This window comes from Erithacus rubecula (assembly GCF_903797595.1).
Source record: "Erithacus rubecula genome assembly, chromosome: 2".
Lineage (NCBI taxonomy): Eukaryota > Metazoa > Chordata > Aves > Passeriformes > Muscicapidae > Erithacus > Erithacus rubecula.
In genome coordinates this window covers 89923286-89943812 of record NC_136685.1, presented here as the reverse complement: position 1 = coordinate 89943812, position 20527 = coordinate 89923286, and the positions used below count along the sequence as shown (strand labels likewise).

At 36.9% G+C, this 20527-nt stretch overlaps 1 protein-coding gene across 3 annotated transcripts in view; it reads left to right on the top strand.

Moving 5' to 3' along the window:
- The window catches only part of USH2A (usherin), a 363259-nt gene that overhangs the window by 12698 nt on the left and 330034 nt on the right, over positions 1-20527 (top strand). For 2 of the 3 annotated variants that reach the window (XM_079297512.1, XM_079297514.1), the window contains 2 exons: positions 18054-18189; positions 19341-19404. In XM_079297512.1, the coding sequence (XP_079153638.1) occupies positions 18054-18189; positions 19341-19404 (200 nt within the window). Of the gene's footprint in view, positions 1-17820; positions 17954-18053; positions 18190-19340; positions 19405-20527 lie in introns of those variants that run through there. The other variant, XM_079297513.1, reaches the window with a different exon arrangement.

The window sequence follows — 20527 nt, the reverse complement described above, 5'->3', positions numbered from 1 at the left end:
AAGCTTTTGTATGGCCAATGCTGAGAAGAGGTAGTGAATTAGCAGAAGCTATACCTTATTTGTCTGGAGAGTTTCAAGATTTGAAAACCATCAGTCTTCAATTTGCTTTCAAGCAGTTTCTTTCCTTATACAAAAATAAGTTGTAGCCAACTAAATTGTATTTTTAATAAAGAAAACACTCAGTTAAGAATGATTTGCCTTCTTATTTTTCTCCCAATCTCAAAACTTTAACTGTCCTGCAAGTCTCAGGTATTTTTGTGTGCCCCTGAGTTGCATGGGAAGAAACTGAGAGTTTGGAAGTATCTGCTTGTACTTGTTACAGCTCTTGGTATGCTGCACTAAGAGGAGACTTGCTGGGTGCATCTACATTGGCATTTTTTTTGTATGGTAAGAGTTCCTGTTGATCCAGGTTTGCCTTCTATTTTGAGTCTCGTTTGACTGAAGATACGATATGCTTCAGTTTGATTCATTTTTGGGGAGACCAAGCTTGAAGTTGTACAGTGGAGTATCACAATTTAGAGCACACCATTTGCAATGTAGGCAGAAGGTGCTCCAGCAAGTTGTTCTTGGCACGTACAGTGTGTGAGCAAAAAACAGGCAGTGATTCCAGCATCTTTGCTGGTAAAGGTGAATCACAAATACTGAGCAATTTTCCTTTCCTCTTTATGCTGTGCAAGTTTTTAAGTAAATGTTTTCACAAGATTCTTTAAACTTTTTTTGATGAGTCTAAAAACTTCACGAATACAGTCAAATAGAAGAGCATTTTTTTTTTCCTGGGCTTTTCTGTTTGTTTGTTTGTTTTGAGGGTTTTGTTTATTTATTTTTAACAGTAATTTCTACCTTTGGTTCAGGATTTTGTATCTTAAAGACAGACTTAAATCAGAAGTCTGATCAAGAAATGGAAGGTGAAACTTTCAGGTTGTCCTTGTGCAACCTCCATTATTTATGTGTGAGCTCTGTCTTACGGCTTGTGTTAACATCTGTATGTGCAACAAATGGAGGGTGACATAAATTACTTGTGTACATCTTGTACAGCACAAAACCCGTGTGTGCTGATGGCAGTGCAGCGGGGGAATCTTGTAAGGCTTCACATGTATCATTTTCTCATGGAAACAAAGAACACTTCCTGGCTCTGAGCAGCTTACCAGCTTGTGGGCAAAGTAGAAAGTTCTGGGATGGAGGAGGGGAAGGAACTCCTCCTGTCCATGTATCCCATTCCAGGCGCTTGGCTCAATATGCTCAATAATGTAATTTTTGCATAATTTAAGGGCTCCTCTGTGTTGGATAGCTGTTGAGATAGCCTGTCTCGGAGTATGAAAGAAGAGTAATTAATAGGAACAACTTCCTTTTAGATGTATCACTGACTTATTTTCTGAGAATTAGTGGGTTTTGACCTTCTTGAGCTAGACTTTCTTGAATAGTCACTAACTGACCTGTTTTTAGTTTAATAGTCATATATTTTTCTTATAATTTACAAATTGGCAGATATATAATTATAGATAATTTTATACATATATAATATATATAATTTATATTTTGGCATTGGACTCTTGTGGCAATGAGTTCCTCATAGGAAATTATGGCTGTGTGAAATTGTTCTTTACTTTAAATCTGCTGTCTGCCAACTTATTTTTGCCAATTTCTTTTGCCAGTTTCTTCATCATTCTCGTTGATATTTTGATTGTAGAATTTTATCACATGTTAAAATTATTTGTAAATGGGATTTCTCCTTATACTGAAGCCCTTCTGCATTTTGTTCATCCTCATTGATACTTTCAGAAACTTTTGGAGTTGTTTCAGGATGCAAGGGACATAACTCCACTTGTTATCCCAGATATTTGCACTGTAAATTTCTAAACAATAAAATTTTATGGGCTTATTTTTAATTTCTTTCCCAATAAGGAGTGTTTCCTTTTTGCTCATTGGTCTCTATAGTGACTCCAAGACCACTTGGGGCAGTGACTGATCAGAATTTTGTGTTGTGTTTGCATGGACAAGAATATTTTACTCATCTGCTATTTGTTGTTAACAAGACATATAGTCTGCTACTTTACTGCCTGTTCCTTAACAATTTTGAGATCCTTTGAAGTAAAATTTGACTTTACTGTCTGCACATATTCACTCCATCTTTTTTTACCTCACTAACCACTTTTCAAGCCTGTACAAAATGTTAGATAGCAGATATTGTTGGAGTTAGTGATAAACTACTGTCTGTGTGAAATGTCACTGTTGAATCTCTCCCAAGCTTGAAACCTTTCTAGAAAGCCAGTATATTAGGCTGGTCAGTTCTTATCCACATGCACCTTTACTTCAAAGAATTCAAACTGGATCTTGATTTCCTTCCACAAAAGTAATTTTGACTTTTCTAGTGTACAGTATTAAGCCATGTGCTTTTCCAACCAATTCATCCAGTACAGATTTGATTTGATGGATTCTCAGAAGAAATGGTCCAAGACCTCTTCATGCATCATGTCTATAACTTTTAATTTCCTCATTGTTCTTTTCTCTATGCAGGGTTAATTGAAAATAGGTCAGAGGGTTTTTGTTTGTTTTTTGGTTTGGTTTGGTTTGGTTTTGCTTATTTTCTGATCTTTTGGTGAATCTGAATGTACTTTTTTTTTTTTTTTGTAATGTAAAAATGGCTGGAATACCAGTTTCTGTAATATGTTTTAATACAATTAGCTCATTTGCTTTATCAAAATTTGAACTTTCTTTAAAGCATAGCAACACTTTTTCAGTGGAATGATCTGTGTAATTCCGGACATTCAGATTCAAACATCTTGGGCATTAATTTCAAAGATAGATAAATTTTGTCATCATTTACAGTCTATGTGCATGCTTAGTTAGGACATTCCTGGTTTAGATACTTGTTTTCTTCTCCCCCAACTTATTGTTTCTTTTCCACCTTGATACACAAATATACTTCTTTTATTTGGGTATAGGAGCAGCCGACCCTCCTTTGATTCTATGTTTTAGAGAAAGGTTTCAGTTTGGAATGACCTGAATCCCTTCCTCCAAGCACTGTTTGTGTGCAGAGTCATGCAGCCTTGCTTGTCTGACCCTTTGTGATACTGGCAACATTTCAAAGAATGGCACTGGCTTTTTATCTTCTGCCTTCTGAATAAAAGCCAAAATATTTTCCTCCCAAACCTCTTTTCTCTCCTTTCTGGTGCTGTTTAGTTGTATCCTTGCTATTGACTGAGTGTAGATGGCCTATCTGTCTTGTGAGGTTCATCCCTGTTGCACCTTTGAGCAAATCATGATGTGATATTTAGTGGCAGCATAAAATAAGCCATCAACATTGCTCCTAATCTGACATTTCTGAGCTTCAAACTTCTGTTTCTTTACATTGAAATTCTTACCCTTGAAGATTTATCCTCAGTACTCAGAGGTGCCTTTCTCTTTCCAGCTTGATTCTATATCCCATGGGACTTTTGTGGTTCTTGGAATCAGAACTGGTCAAAAGAAAAAGTCTGTTGTCTTTCTGCGCTTCTCTAGTTACTACTCACTTGTGCCTTATGTATATCCCTCTTATCTGTTAGTCAGGTAATTGTGCACATAACAGGTTGCACTGCCACTCTTCTGCTGGACTTCTGAGTGCATTTAATCATGTTTGAAGGACCTTCATCCTTTTCCTTAAACTGTGTTTATTGACATCCTCATCTGTGCTGTTCAGTAATTGTCCTGGCTTTTCTGTGCCTTAACTGTAGCCTGTACTCTAAAGTGTTCAGGACATCACTATGAACTTTATAAGCAGCCTCTCCTGGTCATCTCATGGCCCATCTCTAGCAGAATGTAGTTGATGGAGCCACTGCATAAGCTATTTCATGTAACTTTTTCCAAAAATAAAGTGCCAACAATAAGCTACCAAAGCACTGTCCTTCAAAGTTCGTTTTGGTCTGTGTGCAATTAACAGCACAGTTTGGATCTGTGCAAAGCTTGGCTGCTAAGATGCTTTAGTAACTTTGGAAAAAAGCTGTTATTATAAAAAATGAAAATTGAAGCTTATAGTGAATTGCCATCAAAAAGAGTGTTGGAGAGTTACACTACAAAGGAGTAGTTGAATGACCATTTCTAAAGGACTTTGTGATGGACTGAAGAAAGCAGGGCACAGAGGAGGAGGGAAAGGCCTGAAGTAAGGTTGTGGGGAGGAATGTGAAAAGAATCATAGACTTTTTTGTGGCTCCTTAACCATGAAAAGAAACTAAGCCCTGAAAGAAGAGATGAGACTTTATTTGCAAAAATCCCTTAACTGGATACATGGAACTTTTTGTGGCAAGGCATTCAGAGGGCAAGAATAATTGCTTTCTTCTTATGTAAATCATTCCCCAAAAAGACAGAGGAATGGATTTTCTACTTTTCAGTCCCAGCAGAGCTGTTCAGCTCTGTTTTGTAGAACCAGTGTATTCTTGCATTAAATTTGGGAATGACTTAGGAGTGATAGTACTGAGCAGTGTAAAATGGTGCAAAATCTTCATATATAATCAGTTTAAAAGACTAGAATTTAATATGCAGCTGATAGTGTCATAAAAGGTTAATAATTGTATATTAGTAACAGCTCCCTTAATTTGTGCAGGTATCTGCTTATTCTTTGACTAGTGAAGCAGAAGACTTTATTCAGAAGGGACATTTCATTTGACATCCACATCTCATCCTTAATTTACATGATTACAAGTAGTTAGTGGAAATTCTGAATCAGTGGTTTTGCTGTATTTTAAATGGAGGGGCAGAGAGAAAATATGCATTGTTATGAGATTATCTAAAATGTACTTTCTGACCTTTTGCTCAATTAATTGTGGCAAGTCTGTGTAACTGTTTTAGCTACTAAAAAGCAGCTTGTTGAATCCTGAATACTTGCCTCCTTTCATGCTACTGTAGTGATCATCGAATGTTGGATCTGATTTGTTCTGTGATTTTGGGAAAATAGATTGATTATGCAGCAAGAAAGCAATTGTTCTTCATGTGTTTTCTGATCTGGTGACTGGGATCCTCTCATGTTTTTTTTTGTTTGGAACTCATTTACAGCACAAGTGTCCCTTGTTAAAGCTGTCAGTGTTAGAAGAATAGAGTTTGATGAACGGTTAAAATAGTAGTTGTAGCAAAGCTTACTTGTTAATTACTTTAGTTTCTAACAGAATCTACATTTGCAGTTTTGCACTCTTGGCTTCTCTCCACCACTTCCCTGCCCCGATGTTTGTTCTGTCTTGAGGCATCAGTAACAGATTGATACAGTTCTACTGACACTGGCAATAAAGGACATTGGTGCAGTGCTGGCTGGGGTAGAAAGTGGCATAGCTATAATTAACCATTTTAATACTGCTTCATACTGCTGAAATACTTTTAAACTCCTGGTCAACAAAAGATTAAGTGAAAATTGCCAATAATTGGAGTGATTACTCTGTGCAAAAGGATCACAATTCAGTGTTGATTCTAAAGCATTGTTTACTTTTTAAAATACCAATTCTTTAAAAATACAGACCATTTCAAAAGCTGTCTCTTTTCACATTGACCTTTCTTTGTCTCCAGCCTGTTTTATCAGATAATTGAGTATGAGTTACATCACTCTGTTTTTAATACACTACTAAAATTACCTCATATAAAAAATGAACAAACTTGTATGTTTCTTATTTTAGATCCTTCTGCTTGCTTTCACTTTCATTTTTGCATGTTGAAGGCTTTGTTAATTAAATAGATTTTAGTTTTTCTTAAGCTTGTAAATTGCCTTATGGATCAGTCTGCTTTCCAGTTTCTTTTTGATTTTGCTGTTTAGGATCAAATTTATATTAATAAATGGTTTATTCTTGAACAGAGTTAATTGTTTTAAGAGCATTCCAGGGTTCCTTTCCCCTTATGCCCCCCCCCCTTTTTTTTAAATTTATGTTGTTCTTCAGGGAATTTGAGCTGAACTACTGGATCTATGCACGAAAAGAAAGACTTGGATTGAAGGAAAACCATTTCCCACTGAGAAGGGATTAACATTGTAGGAGATAGTGAAAAAGAAAAGTAAAGGAGGGCAAAGAGAAAAGCTAAATATCTTTTATACAAATGCTAGGAGCATATGTAATAAGACTGCTGAATGGGAATGACATGTTTTCAAGGATAAGAAAGATATTACTGGAATAAGGGAGACAACCAGGAAAATGATGGGGGATTTAACATGCCAAGATACACAGTTTCAGTGAAGGGAGAGCTAATATTAAGCTGAAAGAGATGTAACAATATTGCTGAGGGATGATACTCCATCTGCAGTAGGAAACCCTCCTGCTCTCACCCTCTCTGTTTTAATTTTTTTTTAAACTGGTTTTTATTAAAACTAAGTTTGATTTGCATGCAAGCCAAGGGTAGTTTTATGTAGTTGTGATTCTTGGCTTCTGTACCAGACTTGCTGGTAGTCAGAAAAAACCCCCTGGCCATAAAAGTATTTAAGACTTATAATGGTCCCTAAGAAAACCAGAACTTTGATTTGAAGAATGCTGGTGTATTGAAGAGGAGACAGTAGGGAGAGAGATTGTTAGAGATCACTTGTGATATGAACTGTGTTAAAACTACAAATGAGAGCATGTTTCTGCTGCTGCATTAAGACTGCTGTCTTTATGCTGTTAATGAAGCAGAGGACAATATTGCCACAGTTGTGGAAAAGCTGTAAATATAAATCTGTTTGTGGAGACAAGAAGCAAAATCAAATTATCAAAATCATGAAATTTGAAATGGTTGTGGGGTGGGGGTTTGAGCTAGATGGAGAAACAGCCCTAAAGTTATTGATTTCAGCAAAGCTAACTTTGAAGGGAAGCAAAATGCTCCTGGGGTTTTTGCCTGCAATCCTGTGATGAATGGGAAATCCACTCCACACAAGTAGAGAGTACATAGTGTATAAAACACGTAGAGAGGCTGCAATTAAAATTCATCCCAGTTAAGTCAAGAAAAGGAAAGGCCGATATGGGCCTGAGGCAAAAGAAGGAAAGGCAAAGAGACAACTTGCCCCTACCGACCTTATGCTTTTTCCTTCCCCTTCCCTGTTCTTTACCATTTCTTCTACTGTCCCTTTATCCTCTCCAGCCCTTCTGTTTTAAGATAGTTCTGTTGCTGTGGTCCCCTGATGAGGTTTCTTCCTCAAGTCTCTTGTTTTTTTTCACACTGGATTTCTCAGTGTGGACATAACTGTTCAGAGTGCTCATAACATGAGCATGAGTCTGTCTCCCCTCTTCTCCCCAAAACCACACTGTGCATCCCCTTGAACATGGTTGCAAGCTGTATTTAGTAGACGTATTTTTTTCTTTCCCAGCTTTTTTTATCTGTTTGTGAGTCTGGGATGATTTTAATTCACTGTGTGGCAAAGAAAACCCAGAGTTGGGAAGGGCAAGCATTGGGGGCATTTAACAACTCATGTAGATGGTGTGGATATAGGAAAATCTGCAGAAAAAGACGCTGTGCTGGAACTTCTACTGCTGAAACATCAGGATTTCTCTGAGAGACAAGAGTGAAACAAACACACCCATGTTTGCAGGTGATATTCTTTTATTCAAATATAGGACACAAATTGTGTCTTCTTTTGGGATTCTCTATTCAAGTTGCTTTATTGTGCAACCTCCCACATACAGGTGTTATCAGACATCTTGTTTCAAGGTGTAAAGAGCAGATGTGAGGAAGAAAGTAAATTTACCATATTTGAGGTCTGAATCTGGGCAGGTGTAAAATAACGTAGCTGAAGGCAATTTAAAGTAGCTGAATATCTGGCCCTTAATGCAAACAGTTTGAGCAAATTTTGATCTGGCGTTTTATTTTTAAAAGGTGAACAAAGATTATAATGGCAGAAGTGGATTTTGGAGAGAGATTTAATGGGACATTGGTGGAAGATTGAATGATCTTTTTCTGTCCATCTGTATCCTCTCTTTTTCTTTTTGAAATTGCAGTGATTTGTTAACTGCAGGATTTGGCAACAGGCAGAGAGGATGACCATGTTGTCTTACAGCATTCAGCTGATGCCCTGTTTCTGAAGATGGAATAAGGGATCATAAAGTTTAGTTCCATGTGTATTGTGATGATAGTTGCATCTATATTTAAAGCTTTCTGTCACTGAAGCACTCTTGGTGTTGTCAGATGTCTATTGGACTGGATGAGCTGCAACTTCTTGCAATTGAATGTCAATAAGACCAAAGCAATTTTGGTTGATTCATAGCACCAGCTTAAGCATATTCACTTGCACAGATTACATTTGACAGATAGTTACCTTCAGCTGAACTCTGTGGTTAGAAGCCTTGGTATATTCTTGACAGTGAGCTTAGAGCTGATGCCTTATGTTTATTTCATATCCTGTTTTTGCCTTCCTAATACTGCATGTGTATGTCTATATTTAAATAAACTCACAGCTGAAGTACTAGTCACTCCACTTGTTATCTCTGGACAGAATGTTGTGATGAGTCAATTTCAGTATTTAAAAAACGGTGTTTTTTTCCCATTTAGGCAGTTTTAATTTCAAAAGCTATCTAATGAAGGATTTTTTTAAAACAGAAACTTCTGGAAAAGTGTCTGTCAAAGTCTAACAAGAAGAGGATAAGAAAAAAAAAAGGAGGTAGAGGATGTAAGCAAAGATGAAAAAGTGTTATTCTCTTTGGAATGTTTTTCTATCAGTTTTCTGGCCTGCAGGGAAATACAGTCAGCACAGGTGTTCTTACCCTATTATGTTAGTGGAAGTTAAAATCCTCTGGATTCTGCAATAGAATTGTGCAGAGTGTCATCAAATAGTGATGTGTGTTAGCATCCCCTATAAATTTTGCAAAGAAAGGCATCTTTCCTTGTAATTTCTCACAACAGTTCTGAAATAGTCTGGGTTAAAATAGTTTCAATCCTTGATTCAGTTAGTTGATCCTGTTTCTGGTGAACTTGCATACATTGAGACTTCATTTGGAACGTACTGAAGATTCAGACTTTTGAATTATTTCAAATCATTTCCCTCTGTGAGTTCAAATCAGCTTAAAGCAGCATCCTGATTTTGAAGAAAAAAACAGTGATTTAACACCAAATACCTTGTAAGTATACTGTTTCCACTCACTCAAAAGTTCAGTTTCTGTTCTTGAAGACAAAGGTGATTTTCCCATAGAGCTTAAGGAGGTTCTGAAAGGGAGATTTTTAAAATTTCATCTCTTAGTGAAGAATAGGATTGTAGCATCCTTGAATTTTGATATGAATGAATAAAAAATAAAATACTTAAAATAAAATGTTTCTAGCTGCATATTTCAGGTAGACTGATGTGTTTTGGTGAGAAGACAGAGTTGATTCTGTAGTTTTGGCAAGAGTTAGATGAATCTCGGCCTAGAACTATGTTGGCAGGTCTTCCTTCTAAAAATGACAGAGCAGTTAAAAGTAAAGGAATTTCCCCTAAACATGGATGGTAACGTAAGCACCCTCTTTTTGAAAATCATCATAATAAAATTCCTGGTTACTTATGTTAGTGGTGGCAATGAAAAGCCTCGAGCCCTCTTTGTTTCCTTCCTGTAAAATGCTGTTTGTCCTGAGAACCAAAGATGTGTGAAAAGCATCACACTGAAACCTCCATAATAGCCAGTGTTGCCCTTGCCTCTATCATCTTCTGTTCTTTTCCTTCAGGCTTGCAGCTAAGTTGCTTCAAAGTCTTAAAATACAGAGGTGATTTTGGGTTTGCCTAGGGACATGGAGTTCTTACAGCTTAAAAAGTGAATTTTTTGCCATGTGAAGGTAGTATGGTATTTGAATAAGGAAAGAGAGGAATTTAGAAATGTGAGCCAATCATTTAATAAGAGCAAATAAAATTGATTTTATTATGTGTGTAGCTTTTGCATTTGCTATTGGGGCAAACCAACTAAAAACAGACTGAAGATTTGAAATTATGACAGGGTTGTAGCTGGAGCAGCACCAACCTCACTGGCAAACTCATCAGGCAGTTCTTTTACTAATACAGAAGGTGCTATTTGTCTGTCAAGTGTTATGCAGATAAATTGTCTGAGCTGGATTGTCCTCTTGGATATTATTCTTTAGTTTCCACAACCCTCCCTCCTACAAACCCCCTGTCCCTATTAACATGGTTATTAACATCTTTTTTGGTCTGTTTGAGAACAAGTTCATAGACAAATTCCTCCTGACATATTCTTGTTCTCATATGTTTGCTACATAAATTCATTATCTCTTGCCAAGCTTTAGATCTGCCAAGTTCCCTCTGTTGACTCAGTTTTCATTCCAGATTAAAAAAAAATAACTGCAAAGTGCAAAACACTAGAAATGAATTATTTTTATTTTAAAGGTTGTAAGTTTGTCTCTTAGAGGGGGGAATAATAAAAATTAAAGTCCACAGGAGACTTTGATGTATGTAAAACATACATCCTGGGCCCCATCACTAGTCACCAGAGAGATCAATGCCTGCACCTCTCCTTCCCAGGTTAATCTGTTTTGTTCCCTGATAATTATACAAATATATGAGAATAATAATATATAATAATATATATTAATGTTTAAGAAAAATAATACATGGGGGCAAGACTCTGCTCCCACCTGTATTCACTACATTTGTCATATTGTTTGGGTTTTTTGTTGGTGTTGTTTTTTTATTTTTGGTTTAGTTCTTTTTAAAGGTAAATGTAAATGTAGTAGACAAAAAAGAGGAAATAAAAATTAGCAGAATAATGCAAAATGAAAATAAGGCGAAAGTAGGGGCTATGGAGGGAGCCTTTAAAATGAATGTACAAGGTATGTAAATTCTGCAATTTATTCGGTGAGGAAAGGTTGAATTGTAGCAGAAAGTTGTCTGCCATTTCTGATTCATCAATTTAGGGACACCTAGATGCTTAGATGTAAAAAAAATAAAAAGTATATAAAATTGTGGTTTTGCTCACTAGCTCTGCTTGAACGACAGCTGAAAGTAAGCTTGGTGTGGTTTAATGCTGGTTTCTCCCAAATTCTTTTGCTTAAGTCCATATCACTGACCTTTCCTCTTTACAGAAAATCATTTATGAAATATTAAAGCTGTGTGGAAGCCTTTGTAATTGCAGCTTCAGCAAGATTTGCAATTATGCAAGGAAATACTGAAATACATACCTGTGTGTATCTCATCTCTTTGATATGCAAATGCCCTTTACTCTTGCTTTTATTAACTGTTATGCTTCTGTTTCTCACCTGCTTCTGCAGAGGAAATACATGAACCCACATGTCCTCCAGTGGTAAAATATGCTGTATATCTTTATATGAGCAGGCAAAAAGAGCATATTTAGACAGGTTGAAGGTGAAAAAGATTTTTATGCTCAAGTTTCTGATTAGACCATTATAGCAGCATCACTAATTCCCCTCCTTCCATCTATTGTCTTCTTTTCCCTGTTGTCATCAATGACCACTGTTGATTTGTTGACTCTATTAAAGTATTCAAGGAAGCCACAGGCCTGTCATTTTGGTCATAACCTTAATCTGTTTTCTCACCTTGGGAGAAAATGTGTTAATACAATGTCTGTTTCCATAGAATGGTCTCATTGAGAAAGTTCCTGGTGCAAATCTGCAATACATATAGAAGGAAATAAAGGTTTTCTGAATCTTGATTATTTTAACAGAGAGCAAGCTGTGTTTAGCTGGAAATTTTTATAAGAACCACACCAAATTAAGTAACAGCAAGTAATTGTAATGGTGCGTTGTGCAGTAATTTTTGAGCTGGGTGAGTTGCAGCTCCTTCTGATTTCTCTTAATCTCTGATTCTTTGTTTCTGAATGATTAAACAAATAATTTATGCTAACTTCTGCTTTAATTTACATCTCTGTAAAGCCTGTGTAACTTTATTGATTCTGGAATTGGTTTAGTTTTTAAGGCAAGTAAAGGGAGGGATCATTCCTGCTAACTTGCTCATTTGGAAAAGAAATTCAACTTTTTTCCCCCCACTATTTTTTTTTTATGCCTTACACTATCAATTGTATAGTTACCTAATTGCTTCTCATAATACTTCTTAAAATTCTTCATATTGTGTATCATCTTCTTTATAATAATTATTTCTAATTCTGTGTAACCACCTGCTTTGCAAAAGGGGTTTGTTTTAAGGAAAAAGCAAACAGACTTGAGTTTTCTTAGAGTTTTTTTTTTGTTCTCTTATTTGGGGGAGAATTTGTTGGGTTTTTCTTGTACCTGAGAAACTGACGTGTTTTAGTTTGAATAATTTTTTTAAATTTAACTTGCATTTGCAAACTAGCTAAATTTGCATCTTTAACTTAAAAATCAGCTTTTTTTTATTTTTAATTTTAGTATGCAGATATCTGAGTTTTGGAATAATCTTGTTCACAGTCAGGTAAATATCATAGATCCCTGAGCTGCACCTTTTTCATCTTATTTGAAAAGAGTAGTGTCCATTACATGTTTTGGAATGTAATAATTTCCTAATATTGGAAGATGCATTTTTGGTCCTTGTTTTATCTCTGTCAGTCAGTCCTGCCCTGCCATCTGAGACTGTGTGATGCTCTGAATAGCTGTAGGAGCTGAAGTTGCAATTGAAGTGCTTGCCATCACTAAGTTGGCTGGAAAACTAAGTAGGCCAGGGTTGGTATCATTTGGCTTAAATGACTGGAAAAGATTTTTGCTTTATACCTTTCATTTTTGGTGCCAGAGTTCTCTCTGTTGTGGAACTCCTCATTTATGGCCAGCAAATCTGGGAAGCAATCCTTCTGGTTTATTAATCTGTCTTGCCAGACACTGTGATCTAGTTATTAGAACAAAAGACAATGAAAGGAAATGTTGAGATTAAACTGTGCTTTATGGTTACTGGAAGCTATGATGAATAAGAGTAAAAAATGTATATTCAACCAGTGGGAGAGATTACTGTTGTCTTGAAATAACTCCCTTTAATGTATCTGTAATATTTTAATAAATCTTTCCCATGCCAATGAATATTGGAATAGAAAAGATAAAATAAAGGAGAAGGTTGTACTAACTGAAAAACAGGTGGCTTTGAAGCATATACTATTACAAATTAAAATATTTAAAATAATATATTTTAATATTATACTGCATCTGTTGGTTGTGTTTAATTTAGTGCAGTGAAGCTTTGATCTCTGGTTAGTGATCTTTAGCTCTGCTATGATGCATTTAGAGATTCTTAGGGATTTTTTTAAATGGAATATAAAGGATTCTTTCCTGTGTCTCTCCTTCCTATCTTATTTGTTAGGAATCATTTTTCATGAGGTATATGAGTAATATTAATATTAGAACTGACTCATAATGAAAAAACCCTACTAATGTGAAAAGATCACAGTGTTCACTAAAGAAAGGTTCAGTTAATTTTATTGATTTTGGCTGAAATGATGCAATTCAATTCCACATGGAAGAGACTAAAATTGTCTCAGTTGCCTTTATACATATATGTAAGAGGACATTTTGATGACAGGATGATTAATGCATGTGAAGAAAAAGCATATGTTGCTTAAGTGGGCCAGATATGACACACGTACATTGCAAGGTAGTAAATGTGAGTGTTACTATGTGACAGCCAAAACTTTGTAGTTTGTGGTCTCAGAACTCCCCCAAACTGGCTTTGGCTTTGAAAGGGTCATTGTAGTTCAAAAAAGTAGAGTCAATAAAATTGTCTTTTACTTCATATCAAAATCTCTTCTGCCTCTGTGTTGATAATGAGGCATATTAGGTTTTTTGCTTTTTTGAAAAAAACATTTTGTTAATTTTTATTGCACTACTACGCATTTTTACAATGCCTATTAGACTTTTTACTTGTAACTGTTATACTGTTTCTTAATGTTGGTATAGCAATATGCATTGTATAAATACAAGTACAATACAAGGCTTATAAAAAAAAAGAGAAAGAAAGGACCCATAGTATTCTTTAGTCACGGAGCTTCTGCTTTTTGCCACAGTCCTTTAGCCAGTGCAACTGCTCTGAAGTAAGTGTGGTATTTGGTTATGATGTTGTTTTTTGCCACATAGATTGCTGCAATATAGTGGAAGTTAGTAGTTCTGTTAGCACTTAATACATTAAATAACTGGCTTTTGTTTGCATGGCAGTTCTGACTGATCAAAACCAAGTGGCAAAATTAATGTTAAATTCCATTGTTGCATTTTCATGGGTAGGATCTGAAGAGCACAGATCTTTAGGTAAGAAAATAAAGTTGTGATATATTTCCTGTACCTATCTCATTTTACTAACAATAACATGGGCACAAGCTCTGGAATGACCCTGCTTGAACAGGAAGGTTGGACCATATGATCCACTGTGGTCCCTTCCAGCCTTACCCAATCTGTGATTTTGTGATTCTGCAGTCCTGTGACCCATAGGCCAGGGAAGTTTTCCTTGCTAGGAAGTAATTTATTTGGTATTTCTGTCTCTGATGCACAATTTCCTTGTGCCAGAGAACTGTAAACCCAATTTGGGATGCACTGAAGAAACTTGTCTCTCAGCTCTTTGGCCCAGTACCTCTCATCTTTGAAACTCTTCCAGATTATAGCAAGAATGCTGTTAGAGGAGAGAATATTGGTCCCTTCCACCACCTCAGTTCATCATAGGGATTTGGTGAGTTGGTGTTAGGTTTGATGTTGTCAGATGCTGATGTAGTTTCAGAGCAAATGGATCTTAGTAACTAATCATTGCCACCTCCCTGAGAGGTGATTTGCTGTATCTGGCAGATGGGGAAGCACAGGAGTGTGAGGTGGTTGCAGAGCTGGGATTAGAGTGCTGATGTCCTGGGCTTCTGGTTCTGTTCTCTGCACAACCACAAAGACAACCTTTCCCACCCATCTCCTGTTATTCTCTTGGGGCAAATTCCTATTGAACATTATTAATAAGGACAACTGGGGAATAATCCTGTTGTCCTAGTTAGGAGGGAAAATGTTATTTTAGTTCTGTGCTATTGTATGGAATTTAATGTTGTTGGTCAGGAGACCTTAAATAACTACATCAAACAGCCCATTTGGTGCCAGCTTTTCTTCTTATTTAGCTTAGTCTAAACTGACACCAAACTTTGAGACCTCCTCTCCTCCCACAGTGGAGAGCCTCTGGGATTTTTTATACCACACATGGTTTCCCTCCTACATTTTCCTCCCATGTCAGATATTCATACCCCCTTTAATAACCAGCAGGGGGATCATTACATTGAGCTACTGCCAAACGCATAATGACTGCTGCCTTTGCCTTACACAGTCACTGCACTACTGATATCCAATTCAGCATTGTAAAGTGCTTAGGGCTACCTTGGGGATGTGCTATATTAAACCCAACTATTCTAAATCCTATTTAATACAAAGAGATTGGTGGTGGGGGAGGGGGGAGGGAGATTTAAAATTGTCATTAGTCACTTATTTTCAACAAGTAAAAATACCTGGTCATTTAGGGTCCAATTCTGTTGCTCTTAAGTCACAAATAGACCCCCTGATTTTAGTATGGGGTGCATGGAGGTGAAGCACTCTGCTTGCCACAGGGGGAGGCAGAATTGGGTCCTGTAAAGCTGTGCCTGAGACAGTAAGTTTTCAAGAAGCTGATGGGAGTGAGTGCCCATTTCTGAATTCCCCTTACAAATGTTTTACAGTGGAAACAGGAAAGCAGAAACATGCTTCATATCTGACTAAAAATAAAGGTACTCTTAAACTTGTAAAAGACAACATTTTTATTTGAGTGATATGACAGAGCTGCCACAGGAGTGTTACCTGCTATAAAGAAAGCTTAAGAATTATTACCTTTATTAGACCAGTGACACTGAGCTTTAGCCATACATTTCTAACTTCTGTCCCTCTACAGAGACAATTTTCTTTTCTTAAATAAACTGTCATGCTAGTGTTAATATATTGTTGGCTCCCTCATACTCTGAGAATACTGCTGATATAAAACATGTATATGTTAGATTGGTAATAGTATCTTTAGTGTAGCTGACTAGAACAAATGTGTTTCCCTCATGGCTGTGCTAATGTGATAAAGGAAAATTGGCTGTTCATCAGCTTTTGGCTGGGTAAAGACAGTAGAGATGGAACCACATTCTTTTTTATGCATTAATACCACTGAGAACTTTTCACTAGTTATATTTCATGTGCAGGCATGTTGTGCAAAGATGTTGTAAAACATGAGATAATGCTACAAATAACAAAGTAGAAAAGCCTGTATCTTTTATGATGATAACAGTCAAACACCAAATGACAGTAACAGGCTGTAAAAAATGTGATGCAGAAAAAAAATGCAATGTAACCACAATATATACGTATACTTAGGCTCTTGCAAATAGGGCATCAGATGTTTAGAGGGCTTTGTATTAAAATTAAATAAAGAAAATGTTGCATTTTGGTCATTGATGTGTCAACACAAAAGATAATTTAAAACAGAGAGATGTATTTTGAGCGGTGAAACTCATGTGCAATAACTTTTTGAACAAATCTCAAGGCTTAGTAATTATGATAATAGCCTTCAAATTTCCATCAGTGGAAGGGCAATAAATATTCCTGTCTAAATTTGGGAAATATTGACTGAATCTGGAAATGGCAATAAAGCTAAGCATGCATGTGTATGTTTGAAAGTACAGTTTAAGGAGGAAAAAATCATTTGTACAATCTTGTGTGAAGACAAAAAAAAAAAGGCCAAACAAATGCTTCCATCTTATTTCATGTTTTCTTTCTTAAAATGCTGATAGACTCACGTTGCCCAAGGCACTGATGCTGATCATCTGAGCTCAGATTTATAGATAATTGTGTCCATTTATCTTGGTCTGAAATTTGAAATATTTTATTGTCAGAGTCATATTGTGTGTGCTTGTATTGTGGTTTTCAGGCTGGAATTTTGTTCACTGGTAAATAAGTTCTATCTTTCCTTTTTTAGCAGCAAATTATTCTGGCTTGTAAACCTTCTATATCCTCACATAGGTATTGTTCTTATGGAAGCAATAATTCCAGGTTTATTTTCTTTTGATTGGTGTGACTGTCAAGATGGGCTAAAGCACTCTAGTTTTATTGGCCTCGATAGGCGTGATTCACCAGGCATCCGTATCTGCAAAATTAAAATAATTCTCTGTAAATTGGCAGCAGCAAAATGGTGTTTTAAAATTTTAATGCTACCAAGTTCTTGTGTGAAAAAAGCTTTATGCAAGCTAAACGTTGCTAAAACCCAAGTAATACAATTTTTTTTTACAAATAAACTTTCTGAAATTGAAATTTTCGGTAAGTACAGCTTAGTTTCTGTAATAACTTCATTAATGGGAACTTGACTATAGACACAATACTTCTGGTTTTCATTTTGTGTGAGCCTGGATTTTTTAAATGAGAGTATTGAATTTAATATAATGTAAGGCTGAAGGACACTCCCATGTTATTAAACTTTTCCTAATTTTGGGTAACTTAAATGCAAGCATTTCTAATGAAAAAAAAACCCCAACTTTGTAAAAGCTCAGCATCTTGTGACTTTGTGGAGCTGGGAGAATGCCATAAAGTATTTCTGTGAATGTTAGCTCAGATTTAAAATGAATTGGCAGGAAAGGGAGCACTTGCAGAAAACAGTACCCTGGGGTGCTGGCTGAGTGCATATTCCTGGCCAAGGGTTCCCTTGATGAAAGGGAATTACCCAGTGGGTGTAAAGCCAATGTAGGAGTTCCTGTACTATTCCCTTCAGCCCTTACAGAAAGAAGTATGCTGGGGTTAGGGAGGTGTTTTGGGGGGTGTTAGAGGCCTGTGCTTGGTTGTCCTGAGCATGGTGTGCAGCCCCTTGAGGCCTGTTTGAAGTGATGTATGAGAAGAGCTGTGACAGCTGTGGCCCCAAGTGGTGATGGAGCTGTAGCCAGCCTTGTGCCTTGTGAAACACACCCACCCTTCTTATCCTCTCTGCTCCTCCATCTCCACCAGATCCCTGTGCTGTAGTTCCTTCTTTGATTTAACCCCTGTGGAAATTTTATGCTCTCTGCAGCTGAGTGGTGATCTCTTAATGAAAAAAAGGTAACTGTAGGTATCAAAAATAAAGACATGCAGCAGATAGACTGAGGTAATGCTATCAGCTAATCAGAGATAGACAATAAAATGTAGAGAAATCAAAGTGATTGTATGATAAAGCATGTGTTTGCCCCCTTACATTGATTCTATAGGTGCAGCATAGCCGAATTAGTTTCTTCTTGAATGGCTGGGAAGATGATAACACACCTTTTGATTCAAGGACTCTTATGGGAACAGTTGTAGATACTGATGGTGATGGTACTCTGCAAATTGGACAAAGCTTCACAGGTAAATCTTGTAGTATTTTAGTGGCATGCACTGGAATAGTCAAAATAAAACATGCATGATATGGTTAAAAGAAGTGTGTGAGTAATTTTAATTTATCTATGTGCTGAGGAGTAATACCTTACTGCAGAAAATTCCTGTTGTTTAATTAGCTTTCTCAAAAGATTTGTGGGAAGATAAATTACGATCATCTACCAAACATCTATGTATTCCTGCATATAGGCAGGTTTTCCTGAATTCTCTAAAACATGTATGTAAAGTGACTTATTCCACAATTTCTGCCCATAGTTCTGCTGAGTAAATGTAGGGAGCTGCTTCAGAATGGAATTGTGCATAGCTACTAGACTACACTCCTCTCTCTGCAGAGTCAGGAGCAGAGCTGAAGGTTTCTTGCTCTGTTGTTCAGTTCTATCAATACTCATGTAAATCATGGTCAAATGAGAATCTTTCAGCCTCTAGTACTGCCTGAGAGTTTTACTTTTCATCTGCATCTAGAGTTTTATATGTGCTATATCATGGCATGATCATTGAAGAACAGTGGGGGATGTTTTGTTGCTCTTCACTAATTCTTAGCTCTGCAGATGTAAGAACACTGGTTATTGCTCTTCAGGATCACGTACAATTTGAAGCTAACTTCTAAATATATGTCTCATAAACAGCTTTATTATGGCTTTGGGCAAGAGAGTATTCTGTGCCCCATTTCTTAAAGCTTGTATTTGGAAATGTATTTTGTTGGGGTCTTGATTTTGAATACTGGATAGCTAATAATCATGTAAAAGAAAAGAATATTTTAAAATGCTTTTTATCTTTATTGTATAAATTGATCGGTACAGTTGTACCTACTGTATCTCTTCTCTAATTAGAGGTGGCACATGGATTGGCTCATTACTTCTGTCTAATGAGCCGATCCCTGTGCCACCTCTCTAATCAGAAAAGAGATAGGTACAAAATGTTCTTATAAAGTTATTATAAATCATTCTTTTTTATCAAAAAAATTAAGTCACTGCCCTCTATAGTTTTGTCCAGGTCCAAGATGGTTTCATTCAGGAGGGGTAATTGTGCAAGAGAGATTTCTGAGTGCTGAATCAAAGGTGCTCTCATGCAGTGCAAAGCTGCCTTCTGCTCAATAGATTATTTATAGTATATTTCCTTAGGTTTAGAACAATTTGTTGGAAGAATGCAAGATTTTCGATTTTACCCAGTGGCACTTACAAACAGGTAAATAACTTTTATTTTTGTAGCAAAATAAGAGTGTGGTGAGAAGGAAGTATAGATAACAATATGCTTATTTCCCAAGTGCTTTTCTGATATTTCCTTTAGATAATTGCTTATGATGATGTAGTTTCCTGACCCTGAATTCAAAAGTTACCTTTAATCTAAAAAAAAATCTTGAGTTAAAATAAATTCAGCAACTTAATGTGTTTTGCTTTTGAACAGTTGTGTAAGTAGACTTGATGTATGTAGTGGTGTATGTAGTATATATGTAGTGAAACAAAACATTGTAATAAATATGTGCTCTCCTTGTTATTGTTGTCCTTGCTACAACCTGGCTTAGTATGTATTCTGCAGGGAGTAGATCCAGTTGCTAGATTTCAATCCTTATAAACTGTCTAGGTGTTACCTACTCATCATAATTCTGTCATAATAGTGTGTGCTGATAAGCTTAGTCCTGGTGGATAAGACTTGCTAAGCTTCCTCTGAGCTCCCTCTGTGTGCACTGTAGGGCAAGGCAGGGAGCAGAGCAGACTGGTCTGGTTCTGACCACTTGGATGCCAGTGATGCAGATGAGGAGGACAGGCATTCCAAAAGTGATGAGCACACTGGCTTTGTGACTGGCTCCCTGTGCTTAGTTTTCCTCTGGTTCCACCTCCCCACAGTATCCATGGTATTCTTGGTGCTCCCCACCCCATGCACACACCCCTGCCCCGAGGTGCCATTGTCCCTTGCTCTCCAGATGAGATTGTCACCATAAGCCACCAATGACTTAGCTCCTCAACCCACAGAGCCCTGGGCAATTGCTTTGACTTCCTCTCTTCCTGAGGCCAAATTAGTGTTGCCACTGCAATTTCTGTTGCCCTCCAGCCTCCCTTCCTAGCACATTACAAAGAGATGTTACCTTTGTTATCCAGCTCATGCTGGATTAATCCAGTCGTTTCAGGCTGGCCAGAAGTAGTCAGGTCCTATTTGTCTGCGTGGTGCTTCTGGGGAGGCTGCACACAATGACACTCAGGACTGCAGACCTTCAGGCTACTCCATGATAGTCTTTCAATAAGATGTAGAACAGTTTCCTCGGAGCTCAGCTGTCTGCAGGACATTATGATGAACTGAGCTCCTGTGAATT